The sequence below is a fragment of the Chelonia mydas genome, chromosome 25 (assembly GCF_015237465.2).
Source record: "Chelonia mydas isolate rCheMyd1 chromosome 25, rCheMyd1.pri.v2, whole genome shotgun sequence".
In the NCBI taxonomy this organism is placed as follows: Eukaryota; Metazoa; Chordata; order Testudines; family Cheloniidae; genus Chelonia; species Chelonia mydas.
The window spans coordinates 10005052-10020189 of NC_057858.1; the positions used below are offsets into that span (position 1 = coordinate 10005052).

General features: G+C 59.6%; 1 protein-coding gene across 4 annotated transcripts in view; it reads right to left on the reverse strand.

Moving 5' to 3' along the window:
* LOC102934223 (transducin-like enhancer protein 1) overlaps positions 1 to 15138 on the reverse strand; it is a 25939-nt gene that overhangs the window by 1971 nt on the left and 8830 nt on the right. For 3 of the 4 annotated variants that reach the window (XM_037885679.2, XM_043535884.1, XM_037885681.2), the window contains 12 exons: positions 14178 to 14240; positions 13851 to 13925; positions 10577 to 10763; positions 9883 to 9899; positions 7797 to 7901; positions 7505 to 7549; positions 6851 to 7006; positions 5303 to 5441; positions 4067 to 4251; positions 3898 to 3974; positions 3305 to 3554; positions 139 to 386 (listed from right to left, as the gene is read on the reverse strand). In XM_037885679.2, coding sequence (XP_037741607.1) covers positions 139 to 386; positions 3305 to 3554; positions 3898 to 3974; positions 4067 to 4251; positions 5303 to 5441; positions 6851 to 7006; positions 7505 to 7549; positions 7797 to 7901; positions 9883 to 9899; positions 10577 to 10763; positions 13851 to 13925; positions 14178 to 14240 — 1547 coding nt within the window. The remainder of the gene's footprint in view (positions 1 to 138; positions 387 to 3304; positions 3555 to 3897; positions 3975 to 4066; positions 4252 to 5302; positions 5442 to 6850; positions 7007 to 7504; positions 7550 to 7796; positions 7902 to 9882; positions 9900 to 10576; positions 10764 to 13850; positions 13926 to 14177; positions 14241 to 15138) is intronic. The other variant, XM_037885680.2, reaches the window with a different exon arrangement.

Genomic DNA, 15138 nt, shown 5'->3' on the forward strand with positions numbered 1-15138 from the left:
TGCACCCCTAAGTGTGACCGTCGCCAACCGGCAACGAGAGGCAGAGGTCACCCGGCTGATCCCAGGTGCATGCACTTGACCCGGGGGGGCCATGCAGGGAAGGCCCTGCGAGCTACGGGGGTGTGGAGCGGGGCTCACCTGACCAGAGTCTGGTTCTGCAGGTCCCACACCACGATGTTGCCATCGCTGCAGCAGGAGAAGCAGACCTTGGCGTCGGGGCTGATGGCCAGGGCGTAGCAGGCGGGCGCCGAGGAGGTCAGCTCCGCCTTGATGCGGGGGGTGGGCGCGGCCAGGTCCCAGATGGACAAGGTGCTGGCCTCGCCCCCCACGATGAGGCTGCGCCCGTCCGGGAGGAGCTTGCAGGAGCGGATGTAGTTGTCACGGTTCTGGGGAAGGGAGAGGAGGTGGAGCAGAGGGGTCAGTTCCTGTCACGGCTCAGACATCCGCTCGAGTCCTAGCTAGGGGCCAGTCGAGGCCTCCCAGCTCCGGAGGGGACTCCCATGGGAGAAACCCCAGCGGATAGGACCATCTGCAGTGCGCCCGTCTGGGCGATGGGAAGAGACCTGCAGCCCACACCCTCCGGAGCTTGGCTTCCGGCACTGAACACACATGCCTGGGGGGCCCAAGAGGGGGCCTTCGTTTTACTAGCACGCGATTGTTAGTGCTTCATGCCCACAGCATCAGCTCTCCGCAGCAGCTGTTCAACAGACACGGCTGGTTCTGGCACGTGAACAAGAGGAGCAACCATGCAAGAGCCTGCGGGATGGGGCTCATGGCCAGGAGCAGATTAGTCAGGAGGGACACAGGCCCTTCTCCCAGGTGGGAAGGGCTAATGATCAGGACACTGGAGGAGACCTGGACTCTATTCCCAGCTCTGCCACAGACTCCACATATGACCTTGGTCAAGTCACTTAGCCTAGCTGTGCCTCAGTTTCCTTACCTGTCAAATGGTGACAGCAGCACTTCCCTGCCTCACAAAGGTGGTCACGGATTTAAGGCCAGAATGGGCCACTATGTTCATCTCGTCTAGCCTCCTTCCTAACACAGAACAGAGAACCTTCTCCAAATAATTTATGCACCACCTCCAATTACTAAAATACAGATTTCCTCTCTCCTAAATTTCCAATGCAGCTTGAAATGATCATGACTCATCCGCTTCCTTGTTTATGCATCAGTATCTTCAAGGTCAGCACAACTCCAGGAAGAAGATTTGTTACCAGACTGCTGCTTTAAGGCCAGCAGGAAGATAGCTCTGTATTTTGTTGTCAGAAAGGGACATACTTGAAATCTAGTCAGGCAATGTTAAAAAAAGAGGTCCAGGTCCTGTCCCTGCCTCAGTGGCCCCAGAATCCCATTTTTCAGGATGTGTCTCTCTCATTAAACGAGGGACTACAGACCCCATAAGCAAAAGCAGAAACGGACTATGGCCAATCCTGCAAACACTTATGCAAGTGCTTAGCTTTAAGCACATGTGTAAGTATTTGCAGGACCAGGGCGTCAAGGACTAGATCCAGGGGAAAAACAGTGAAACTGGTTACACACATCACTGTCAAAACCAACAGACTCATTTCCTGTCCGCAATAGTAATCCGCTCCCCGTGTCCTCCTAACGTATCAGCCAGGGAATAGCGCGGCTACATTTTCATTCTCACCAGATCATGACGAATGTGGACAGAGCTTTGAAAACCATGTGAGCCCTGTGCATGGGGGAGCGTTCACACAACACCGGGCTCGTGTGCACGCGTGTGTTCCTCAATTGGGGTGCATGCTACTGAAGGATTTTTCCCCTTGGTATATGCATAGGGCCTTTTCTCTAAGGATCTGAGAGTGCTTTATACCACCACCCCGCCCTTTCATCCACAGATCTTAAACCACTTGACACAGGAGGTCAGTATCGTCACCCCTGTTTTCTAGATGGGGAAACCGAGACATAGGGAGGCAGATTGACTTGCCTGTGGTGACCCAGCAGGTTAGTGGCAGAGCAAGGAACAGAACCCAGCCCCCTCCCCGAGTCCCAATCCACACTGCTTGATTCGAGGCCCGGCTCTCTAAGGAAGTAGCTCAGTTATATTAGCCCCAATTTACAGATGGGTAAACTAAGCCACAAACATCACGTAATTTGCGCACGGTTTAAAGGGAGGTGAAATTTGGAGGTGGGGTGAGGCACGGAGCAGGGTTTAAATTTACGTCCATTAATTTTTTTTAAACGACTCCCTGTGACACACAAAGGCCTACACGCTACCGCCAGAGGATAAAATGCACCGACTGGGAGATACCGAGATATTCTGATGACGGGGGCCAGAGACGCACCTAGACAGAGATACCCAGGCTGCTACTGGCCACCAATGCTCACAAAATCCTTTGCACCCAGCATCGTATCGAAGTATCAAGAGGCCCAAATCCTCTTTGTGGAGTTTCTACCGAACTAACTTCTTGTCTTAAACGGTCACATTAGCCCAGCGGCCACGCCCCACCTCAAAGGCGGCAGCCAGGAGTGATGGGGTATATTCAGGCTAATTTGCAGACAACCTCCCATTTGTTTCTCTGGGTGGGAACTTTGCACCGACGCTCATTGCGCCTGCAGGTCTCTGGTAGTCTGCGGGAGCACCTCTCTTACTCCTCTTGGAGAGCTGCTTAAATGCAAAATGCCCATCTAAATGCTTCCCTAAACTGGACACATCCATGTGCTCTCATCTGCACCCACAAACACCGGAGGCTGCATCCAGCCCAGCAGGGTCTGTCCCCCTCGAGGCTGCACCGGAATTCCAAGGACATAAAGAACATAGGAGCTGCCATACTGGGTCAGACCAATGGTCCATTTAGCCCAGTATCCGACAGCTGCCAATACCAGAGCGTCAGAGGAGTATGTCCAGAACAGGGCAGCTGGAGTGATCCACCCCAGTCTTCCCCTCCTGGCCGTCAGAGATTTAGGGTTGACCCAAGCATGGCATTGTATCCCTTAGCTAATAGCCATTGATGGACCTAACCTCCATGAACTTAACCGGGTTCGAAAAAGAACTAGATATTTGGCCAGAACAACATCCCCTGGCAGTGAGTTCCACAGGTTGATTGTGTGTTGTGTGAAGAAATACTTTCTTCCGCTTGTATTAAACCTGCTTCCTACTAATTCCATTAGGTGACTCCTGGGTTGTGTGCGTTATGTGAAGAGGTAAATAACACGTCTCCAAATCACCTTCTCTATACCAGTCATGATTTTATAGACCTCTCTCATACCCCCTTTCTAAGCTGACCAGCCCTAATCCATTTCTGCTTCTCTTGTCCTGCCCTCCAACCCTTCCCCTTACCAGGCAGTCCAGCTGCGCCACGGGCGTCTTGGTCCCAGGCTGCCCCACGTCCCACACCTTCACGCAGCCCTTGCCCCCCGTGTAGACGTGCCGGGTGGAGTTGCTGATGGTGACGGCGCAGACCACCTCGCCGTGGGTCAGGGTGTGGAGCTGGCGGGCGTGCCGGGGGATGCCGGTGCCGATAAGGGCGTCGGGAGGGAAGGGGACCGGCTGCATCTGCCCGTCGGCGCTCACGTGGAAGGAGTAGGCGCTGGAGGGGGAGGGAGGCATCAGCAAGACCCAGTCCCCTGAGCAAACTGGGTCCGGTTCTCCCTCCACCCCCCGGAGGGCACATCGCATTAATCAAAGCCCAGCATCAAACCCAACACCTCCTCGAAGCCAGGGGCGATATAAAGGGAAGGAGGCAGCTCAGCATCAGCAGCTGGATCTGCTTTGCCATCCAATGCCCCAGACTCACACCGGGCCAGGGCTACGCCCAACATGGAAAGGGGGCACACAAGGGGAATCCCCCCCCCCCCCGGCACATCCCCCCCGCCCAGCTCGCAGCCCCCCGCCAGAGGGGTCTCCCCCGCCCTGGCATGCGCAGCACTTACGGTTTGCCCGAGGTCCCCGCCTGCATGCCGGCCGCCAGCCCCGGGACACGCATGTGGCAGTGCGGGTCGTAGCCGATCTAGCCAAGCAGAGAAGAGAATTCCCTTCAGTCACCTGCAGGAGGAGGCCGGCCAACCGGCCGCCTCCCCGTCACCCCACTGGTGCACTCACCAGAGGGGAGCGGCCGTAGCCGCTGGCTCCCACGGCCGCTGCTGCCCCATTGAGCTGAGAGGACACCAGGTGCAGCCCCGCGTAGGCGCCAGCCCCGGCCATGTCGCCGTTGACGGAGGGGTGCGCCATGCCGAAGGTGGCCGGGTAGGAGCTCTGCATGGCCAGCGGGTTCCTCAGGCCCAGAGCTGGGAAAGGAGAAAGTCACAGAGATAGAGGAGCAGCAGTGGCCAGGACCGGGGGCGGGAGGGAAGAGCTCAGGGCCAACCCAAGCTATGGTGTGAACAGGCCCAACCTCACCGCTGTCCCTGGGAGCAGCATCCGCTGGCCGCATGCGGGGCTAGGCACGGGCATGGCCTTGCTCGGCGCCCGCTCCAGCCCAAGGGAGAGCGGAGCCACCAGCCGGGGGCTGCCCTGGCCACCTGCCGCAGAGAACGGCCCAGCCAGCTTCCGCCACCACTGTTCACAGGGGCCACAGAGAGCTCGCTCTCTCCACCCCAGCTGGCGCCGAGCGATGCCCAGTTCAGTCCTGCTTCCCGATGGCCGGATCCGCTGACGCCGCTGGCTCTGAAGCCCCCCTTTGCCAGCGAGGCGGCATCCCCCCAGGGGTGCGCGTGAGCTCGTTCGCGGATCCTTCCGCTGGGCGTCAGGCGTGGGCTCGAGTGCCCCCTGCACCTGGCAGGGCAGGCAACGTGCTCGAGGAGCACGGACGGGGAGCTGCCTTGCTGACCGTCGGGCAGCTGGCTCTGCCTTCGGCTGCCCCCCCCCCCCGCCCCCCATTCAGCCCTAGCACTCAGCAAGGCTCCAGCCCCGGCTCTAGGGCTGCCCCCTGGCTCTGGGAGCTGATGGCTGGGTACCTGGAGCCAAGTTCTCATTCTCCCAGGACAAGGCCTCTTAGAGCCACCGGACTTGATATCACAGAGGTGGAGGAGGCGGCTGCTGGGGCATCCTTTCCCCAACACACCACTCCAGCCTGGCCGGGGTGCCCTGTCCCAGCAGCCTGGCCAGGCTCCAGGTTAGCCAGGTATGGCCCGTGGTGCCACCTCTTGAGACATGGGAAGCACCCGACTGGGGTCTAGTCCCCCGCACCAGGGCAGCGCCAGACCCAGCGGCCCGGGCAGCCAAAGCCCAGTCTCCGGGGTCTCCACAACAGGCTGCTCTGCGTCCAAGTGCAGAGCGACTGCGTCCCGCTGCCCCCCGGCCAGCGTAACCTCCGGGGTCTCCCCAGCCTCCCACTACCTGACGAATCCACCGAGGGCTTCGCTGCCCCCGGGCGGAACTGCTGGGCGCTGCTGCCGCTACTGGACCCTGGCACCGTGGCGTCCCCTGGGGAAGTCGGGGTGCTGGACTTCAAACCGGGAGCTGCGGCTTTCTCCACCTGCAAAGCAGAGAGTCCAACTCAAAACTCGCCGCAGCAGCAGCCTGGAAATGCCCTGCCCCCACGAGCGCCACCTTCAGCCAGGGCTTTTCGGGGCACCCAACCCCCCCCCCAGAGCTTGCACTCGGCTCTTACAACCCCCTCCCACCCACCGCGCTGCAGCCCCTCTAGCCCCAAACGGGCGGCCACCCAAGCCTCTGATTTACTGACCGGTTGGAAGCAGACAGCTCAGCCCGGTTTCCCCCCCAGGAGAAGTGCTGGGGCTGAGCCCAGGCCCCAAACAAACATCGCTGTGAAATCGGGATGCTCCCGTGGGCACGAGAAGGGGGAAACGGAGGACTCTGGAGGGTGACTGTGCTGGGGCTTGTCTAGACTAAAGCCTGGCGTTGGTTTAACTCAGTGTAGTTGCAAGGATAGAGCCCCACTGCCCTGGCACATGGCACCCCAGCAAGCCAAGCCCGTACCTGTGCAGCAGGCCAGCTACGTCCGTGCCCCTGATGCACAGGGGTCAGCACGGGAGCCTGGCGCAGAGTGGAGAAGGACCCTGCGACAGGACATCAAACTCGCCCCACCCAGGGCAGAGGCCGGCTGCAGGAGAAGCCCAGGAAACACGGTCCTACTCTCCCGCCCTGGAGCGGGCAGCCTGGATCTGCCCTTGCAATGGTCTCTGTGGCTGGTGGGGCGGACTCCTCTCCAGCAGAGACCCCCAGCTTTGGCGGGCTGCCCCCAGGGGCAGAACAGCTCCACTCACACCAGGAGGGGCACGAACCACTCCACCAGCACTAGGCAGAGCGACCCGGCTTGTTCTGCCAAGGATGCAGGATGCAGGCAACTCCTCCAGGCCAGCAGGAGCAAACGCTGGGCTTGGCCACCAGCGCAGCGGCCACGTGGGGCTGGTTTTACATGGTCGCTTCCTGACCACAAGGCCCTGCCCTCTCCCGCCGCACCCAGAGAGAACAAGCAGCCAGTTTCATAGCCCTGAAGTCTGGGCAAAGCCGGACCAGCGTGCCCAGGATACGTCTGCATTGCAAAGGGGACAGCCCACATGGGCTCACCTGAGCTACGCCGGGATCGCGCTAGCTCGCTAGACGGCACGGGGGAGCTGCAGCGGAGTCCGTACCTAGGGTCCCGGGCAGGATTGTGCTGGGGGCGGCTAGCCCGTGGCGCTGGGCTATTGCTAGCATGCTCAAAGCTAGCTCCGATACACCGACGGGCGCTGTCCTCGCCGGGCCCGATTCTGAGCTCGCTCACCCCCGTGGGAACGGAGGCCAGGACGAAACCCGCATGGGGCATCAGACTCCGGCTCAGCCTTGCCTTCCCCTTCCGTGACAAGGGGACTGTGCTTCCTCCCCGCGCCCTCCTGCTCCCTGGATAGCAGGAAACAAACCAACCCCATCACCCCCACATACCGTAGGCTGGTCCTTGCTCCGGGATGGGGAGGTGCTGCTGGACGAGGCCATGGAGGTGGGACTGAGTGGCACGGCCTCCTTCCGCTGCAACGGGACTTTGTCCACCCCATTCTCGCGGGAGGAGTACGAGTGGACACTGTGCGGGGAGGAGGGGTCCTGTGGGGGAGAGAGAGAGAGAGAGAGATCGACCGGCCTCAGGTCGGGGGGCTCCGGCTGCTGACAGGTACAGGAGCCAGGCATCTCCCGCAACGCCAGCAGGGAACTCCGTACAACAGCCAAGGCAGCGTGAGCTAGCGGTTAGAGCAGGGGTGGGTAGACTGGGCCTCTCATCTCCTGGGTTCTGCTCCCAGCTCTGGGGAGGAGTGGAGCCTCACAGGTTAGAGCGGAGGAGAGAACTAGTCCAGATCCCTGCGTGCTCTTCCCACCACTCCGGGTCTAGTGATTCGAGCAGGACTCCTGGGTTCCACTTCCAACCTCTGCTAAACCCTAGCAGTGCAACCCTAACCTCTGAGGGCCAGTTTCGTCTTCGGTAACAGGGCCAGGCCCTCCCACAAGGAAAGGAGGTTCACGGTGCGTCTAAAGCCCAGCAGACTGCACTGCAGCCCATCTAAAAACGCCAACCAGCCAAGCCAGGGCACGTTCCCGAGCACTGACCTCATCCACCACCAGGTTGTCCTCGCTCTTGTCCGCATCGCTGCCCTGAAACGCAGAGAGAGGAGCGTTCACACCCAGCAGCCGGCGCGGCCCCAAGCACGGAGCTCTGCCCGGCTGGAGACGGGAACCAGGTTTTATCCCAACGGGTCACGGCAGCTTCCCATGGAGGACTGCTTACGGCTGGGCACATGCCAACCCAGCCTAGACAAGGAGCTAGTAGAGGGGAGAGGCCTCCCGCTCTCCTGTCCCGGGAACACGCCCCCACCACCAGCAGCTGCAAAGAACCACTCACGTAGTCCGTGACAAAGTCCTTCTCCTCGGTCTTCCTCTTCTTGCTGTTGCTCAGGTACTCCGAGATGGCTCGCACCCGCTCCCCGTTGGGCAGCACCAGGGAGCTCTAGGGAACGAGAGGAGGAGCAGATGCCTTACGAAGCTGAGACAGCAGGGCCGGGCTTAAACCCCCCCCACCACCTCTTTTAAAGAGGGATTGCTGGCCCCAAAGAGGCCTCTGCCCTCCCCACCGGAGCAGGATGGACACGGATAACGGCAGAGCCCCCCACCCTCCACCCCACGATGTTCCCACAAGGCCACTGCCTTAGGACAGCTGGATTCTGCTCTGCCCATGGGACACCTAAGCCACTTAACCCTCCCCTGGCTGCATCTCTCGAGCAGTGCGGGATGAACTGAGGCTCCATTCACCCCTCTGACAAGCCCCAGGGCAGCAACGCGACCGGCTGATGGGGGCAGGGCGTAAAGCCGGAAGTGGGATCCGGCCAGGAGGTGAGCTCCTGGCTCCAGGGCGCGCGCCTGCCTCTGGACCCAGTTGCCACGCAGCCAGACGGGCGGTCGATGGGCCTTCCTCGGCTGGGACGCGGCTCCTCCAGAACCAGCTTAGGTCCCGGCAGAAAGCGGGGGTGGGGGCAGAGGAAAGAGGAGTGAGCTGAGCTCCATGGCACCCAGGGCTCTGCTGGCAGCTTGCGGTCACAGCCCGCCCACCCGCCCGCAGCCTGGCTCCCACTAGCCCGGAGGTTTGTGCAGGGCAGCAGAGTAGGCTGGCCATGGGGCCGCGTGCACATCAAGAGTTGCAATCTGGGAGACACCTCCCACCCCCAGACGTGGGTACTCCCAAGCCTACTGAACCAACTGCCTTCCTCTTTCCCCTACTGGCAGGTCTCCGGGAACCCCCCTCCGCCCGACAGGTGGGGACAGGCTGCACTGCAGGAATGGCTCGAGTTCACCAGCTAGAATCACAGCTCTGCCCTCACCCCCAGGTCACGGTGACCCAGGCTTTGGCCCGCTTGGACTCCTGCGCTTGGCCAGCCAGCTCCTCCTGTCACCCCAGCTCCATCCTGGGCCTACAAGGCGCCTAGCGGGTGCAGATACAGGAGGGGAAATCTGGGCTGCAAGGGATCCCAAGGGGGTTAGTAAGGCACTGGCAAGTCCCTGTCTGGTCTGTGGCAGCCAGGGGGACACCTAGGGATGCCGCTGGCAGAGAAAAAGAGACCGCTCCTCCACTCCGATGTTAGCAGGAGCTAGGACTCCTGGCTTCCACCCTTGTGTGACACCCCTCTGCCTCAGTTTCCCCATCACTAAACCAGGTATAAGCATCACCAGCCAAGCACCCACATACCAGGGGCTGCTGCGGATCCAACACAGTCCTGGCATCGGAAGGGCGGTGCCAGACCAATGGGAACTGCACCTGTGGGGCTGAGACAGGGCCCCACTATTTGCACAGTGAGAGAGCTGCAGAAGTGTGCGTGTCAGGGGGAAGCAGGGGTGACGGGCGAAGGAAGAGGGAGACGAATCCAGCCCCCCCGACGGGGAAAGTCTGGATTGAGGGCCCGGGTGGACACGGAGGGAGGGCTTCCAGGGTCACAAGCTGCAGCCGCGTCAGCCCGAGCGGGAAGACTTTGCCCACCTCTTGCCCTAGTCATAAAGGGTGCGGAGCCCTCCCGCCAGGACTGCATTCCAAGGGGTGCGCAGCTTCCAGCCCCCATGGCGAGCTGGAGGCCGGGTTCAGGCGAAGCCCCCTCTTCCCCCCGTAGGGAGGTGCCAGGCACTGCCTCCCTCCCCGTGCAACACAGAAATGGGGCGGCGCGCGCCAGGAAAGAGATTCAATCCACCATGACCTTGGCCGCCTGCCAGCTCCTTACCAGCTGCAGCAGCTAGGATGCTGCTGAAGGTTGCAACCCCTCTTCCGCCAGACCCACCACCTCCTCCCCCGCACCGACGAGGGGAGGGAGCCTTCCCCCCCACACGGCTAAAAGGAAGCTTTTAAAGACCACCCCCCGCCCTGCCCCCAACCCAATCTCCCTGGCCAAAGCCTCCCGCAGCTGGAAGGAAACAATAAGCGGAGGAGGAGGAGGAGGAGTACTTACGGGACCCAGGTCTCGCTCTGTCTCCATGGCAACACGGATCAGCAGCAGGGCAAGAAAGGAAGAGAGAAGAGGGTGCTGCTTTCATCTCAGAGCCCCCCCCCCCCCCCAGCATGCACACGCTCCCCCGCCCCCCCCCTTATTCCTCTCCCCGGGAGGCAGCGTCCGCGGCCACCCACCTCTGCAGCTTGTGGACAGGACGGGGCCGGTCCCGGAGCAGGGGTTCAGCTCCCCAGGATTTCGAACCCTGGCAGCCGTCCTGCCTGGGTCCCATCCTGCACCACGGCGCCCAGCCCGAGCGTTCCAAGAGCGCGTTGCACCGCCCCCCCCAGCCCCCGCTAGCGGCTGGGGAGTCCCCCCCCCCCCACCAGTATGTGGTTCCGGGCGGAGGAGCTGGGCTGCTCCCTGAAATTGGCCCTGGCTGTAAGCGACCCCCTGCTGGCAAGGACCGGAGGGAAACTCAAACCCCCTCCCCACCGCCCAGCCTCCACCCAGAGGGCCCAGAGAGACTGAGAACGGCCTTCACGCGCCGTCCGAGGCTGGCCGGGATGGGGTGTAACCCCAGGGCTCTGCTCCCCCTTGCCAGCCGTACCCCAGGTTCCCTACTCTCTCTGGAGTTCACCCTCTTGACAGCTGGGAAGTCAGGGTCAAGTTTCCCTGCTCTCCTAACGCCCTACACCCCGGCCCACAGCCCTACCTCTGGGCTCACTGTCGTGAAGTCCCCTGTCGTCCTTCGGGAGGAGCTGGGCCTGAGCTCCCAGGGCCCCGGACAGAGCCAGCAGCCCAGAGGCTCCAGCGATGCTGGCGGGCTGCATGCCGGAGGAGTGAGAGGTCAGCGGGATGGGAGGGGCGTGGTGGGACAGGTGCTGCGCCTGGAGCTGATGCTGCGGAGAGAGAGAGAGAGAGAGCGGAAGACAGGCCAGATGAGACGCCGGCGCCTGAGAGGGGGCATCTGCTTTTCCCCACCCTGCCCTCAAGAGCCAGGCCAGCCTCGCTGACTCAAGGCTGAGAACCCTTGCAAGCCAGGATCGCCAAAAAGCTGCCGGCAGCGAGATGGACAGAGCCTCACTCCAGCCGTGAAGGAAGCAGAGGTCGCTGCCCGCCAGCAGTCGGACGGCAGGCTGGCCGGGGCCCAGAGGAAGTTGGCCTGGCCACTGCAGCCCATGTGGTACCTGCACTACGGACACAGGACGTCAGTCTCCAGAGCTCTCAGTCCAGCCCCTGGCACCGGCGCTACATCCGCTTTAAGAAATAAAGGGAGAGGTCAGAACTACAGCGGCGGGAGGACACGAGTCTGGGCCTTCCCTGAAGAGGGCTCCCAGGTACCATCCCAGACAAGGTAACGGCGGCCAAAATAACCCTCTTGCCTCCGCCGCAGCGGTCTTGGCTTCCCCCTGGCCACCTATCACAAGCCAGGAGCCAGGCTGGGCTAGCAGCGTAATTCACCACACGCAACAATCCTCTGCTTCAACCGGCCACCACTTTCCCCCTTCCTTGGTGAGTTTTGGATGGCTACCGTTGGGAAGATGGTGGCAAAAAAAATCTCTTCCCAATAGGGCCACTTGTCAATTTCACTTGCAAACCAAAAAAAATAAATAAACCTCAAGCCCATCCCTTTCTCCATCCGAGTCCCTAACACCCCTTTAATAAAAGTCAATTACAATCCACTTTGCATTCTGCACACTTTACTTTCCATATTTCTCTCCGTGGGGCCAGAGAGAGCCTGTTTCACTCTTGTTCAGAGTCCTGTTTCATTTGCATTTTTAGGGCTCGAACACCCAGGTGGCAAACTACAGCAGGGAAAAGTCTCTGTTTACACTGCGACAGAAAGCTGGTCAAAGAACCTTGTGGGGGCATTTGATTTTTTTCTTTTTAAAAATCAATACAAAGGATGAATCTGGAGTCACAACAGAGCTTGATTGTGACCTCTCAACTAAAAATAGGCATAGAAGGATCCGATGTTTGTTGGTAAATGTCATTTTCACCCTATACACATATATTGTTTCCAGCAACACTAACCGAAACTTACAAACAGGCCAAGTAAGAAAAATACTCCTTGTAAAGTGTTTGATTTAAGAGTTTTTAATTTGTGTATTTTGACACGTGAGGTGACGTTGGCAGTTTGTGTTTTAATGGTTATAAAGTTTTAACTTCTTGATTCTCAGCATCAACTGCCAATAAATAATTGGCTGATCCACCCATAATTTCCCACAATGGTGAAAATGGAAACATACGGGGAAAATGCTTTAAAAGAATCGATATTATTCATCAAAATTACATATAAAAATAGTGAATTCTGCCAAGCCTTGCTAAAAAGGGGTGATGCCTGTGGGTATGTAACCCCCGCCATACCAGCCCCCAGAACCCTCAGCACCCACATCTGTTGAGCAACAGCAGCAGGATAGCGTCACACATCAATTGTCCAGCCCTGCCATGATCCAGCTCCATCATTTTTAATTTATGCTTCCTAAGCAGTGCTCCTCTGCCTCACCAAGGTAGGCAAGCGCTAATGCTCGTCGACCCACATTTGGGGGAGCCTCTTCTCTCCTGCACCATTTGTCCTGCTTCTGTCACATCCAGGTCTCTAAGCCTCCAACTCTCAGCTGCGTTCAGCTTTCCCCATCACAGCTTGGACGAGCCGAGCTGCCAATCCTCCCCGCCGCAAGGATCCATAACGCTGCCTCGTCTTGGTTTGTTCCAGGCGCTCTGCTCGGCGTCTCATGTCCCCAATCCTTGGCACGCCGTGCCAAATCCAATTACCCTGTTCCATTATCATTTTCACATCCCTCCGTTTAAAGGCTCTCATAATCTGCTCATTAAGTGCGGCTATGGAGCAAGTTGTCACCGCTCCTTTATTGGGCCCCCGCTTCCTTCCCCGTTTTATTTCTGCCAGCGTCTCACATGCTTCCCCTCCGCTCTCAGCCCAGGGTGGGATTACGCTTCCCTTATCCTCCCACCACTCAGTACAAAGTCCCCAAGAGGGCTGGCTGCGCGCCCCCATCCATCCACCTGGCTGGCAACTGGCCTGACACAGAGACAGCCATCCCAGCTCCCCTAATGCACATTCGCCAACTTTCAAGGGCGCTCGTCTCCCCACGTCCCTGACAAATAGCTCTTCTCTGGCCTTCGAAACCCACACAGTCCCCCAAGGCCAAGAAAGGGGCAGCCCAACCTTAAGACAATTCTAGGGGCCATGCCCAGTGGGGACTGAACGGGGTTGGGTTAACACACTAGCCCATCTGCACTGGAGAGTGGGGGTTCATACTCAGAGGGCATTTCCAGGGAATCTTTGGAGGCACGCGTTTTGCTGGCATCTCAGGAAGACAAAGAGAAAGGACACTGCCCTCCAGTGAACAGGGCCAACCACGCCCCATCCCGTGTGGATGGTGCATCTCGCTGGCAGAACACAGGTGTGGAGGACCTAAGGGGTACCTATAGCACCGGCCCTTTAAAAAACAAAACCCCATCTGCCCTGCACAAGGTTCCCTGGAACTTGGAGACCCCACTCCTCAGGTTGCGGGGCCAATTTTAAAGGGCCAGGAACGTCAATAAAGCAGCTTAGGATTCTACCCCCTGCAATGGGCGGGGGGAGGGAAAGGGGGGAGAGCAGGAGCCTTAGCAAGTTGGGGAAGCTGCTTCCCACCTTGCTGTTAGATGCCAGAGCTAGTGGAGTGCTCCCCTCCCCCATCCTCCCACTGAGCTCATTACGGGATAGAAGCCCTAAGAAACGCAGCAGCCAAGGTCCCAGACAGCAGCCGTTCCGGCTAAAGTAGGACAATCCCCTCTCGGATGCACCGAGCTGTGGGAGAGGCGGTGCCAAGAGAGCCCACTAGAGGGGCACATGGAGCCCGCCTTGGACAGACCAAGAGCCCCTCCCTCAGCCCCAGGTGCAGGAGACCAAGTTAAACCCCGGGAGGGGCAGTACACACGGTGGCCAGCAGCGGGGGGCGGGGGGGGCGCGATCCACATACCCCGATTGCCGCGTTCAACTCTGCCATAGTCACCTGCTTGGCTCGCTCCACTGCCTGGACCACTTGCTGCTGATGCTGGGAGGAGACAAAATAATTAAAAACAAACACACACCCAACCCTCCGGTCACCTTTAAAAAGGCAGGCAAAGGAAGTGGCATGACCTGATCCTTCCCCACCTGCAGGCGGAGGTGCCTGCTTGCCAAGAGGTTGCGAATACAGCCTGTGGCAGCCTGGGACGTTCCAAGCCCTGGCTGGAGCCATGAACGCCCAGCCAGCCTGTACGAGCCCACGCACCCCCTGCCCGCAGATGCAACAGGTTCACCTCACCTCCTGGGACAGGAATGGGATGAGCTGGGCACAGATCACGTTGAGCCGCTTGGCGATCTCCGTCTGGAAGGAGAAAACCCACGAACGTCAGCGGCACCTTTGAGCTGCTCTCGTTGCACATCTGTTCCACCACAGTCTCTGGCCCCTGGGCAGGGCTCCAAGAAACACCCCCTCCCTTTCCTGCCAAGGGCTGCCCGTTGGCCTAGCCGCCAAGCCAAGAGCGATCTGGAGCTAGGAGACACTGTGCCCATCAGACAGCCCACGAGGAGCAGCACAAGCCCCCATGTCCTGACCCTATTCAAACACACGGGTTACCTTCTGCCTCTAGAATCCCACTACACCCACCACACTTAAGCCCTGCTGTGCACCACTGAAAGTTTCGAGTGTGTCACGTGTAGATCCCCTCGTTGCCAATGCAGCATGGCTGGGGCTAAGCGGTTACCACGTCCCAGCCCAGATTTTGCTGCATTTCAAACCGAATTATACACAGATGGGTTCTCCCAGCACCAATGAGATTTCTCACACACACACCCCCCATCCACGGCTCCCAGAAGCTAGCTCGTCTCTCTCCTCGCTGGAGAGAGGGGGGATACCTACCTACGTTTACTGAGGGCAAAGCAGAGAGTGCAGAGCAGGGCCGTGACTTGCTCCCGATCACTGTGGCAGAGCTGCGAATAGAACCCCGGAGTCCTAGCCCCCCCAAGTTCCTATTCTAACCAGTGCACCAGGCTGCTTTGCCCTCCACGGCCTCTTCTGCTTCAATGTGCACGCGTGACGCCCCACACTCCCCCTTTAGCATTACGGTGCAGCAGAAGCCAGTGCCATGTGTGGATTCTCCCGCTCAGCGGAGCGAGCGGAGAGCCATGCGCCGGACAAGCGTGCAGGCTGCCGGGGCTTGTTTCCTCCTCGGAGAGCTCCCTGGGGAAAGGGGAGTCTTGGGGGAGGCAGGTTGTCAGCTCTC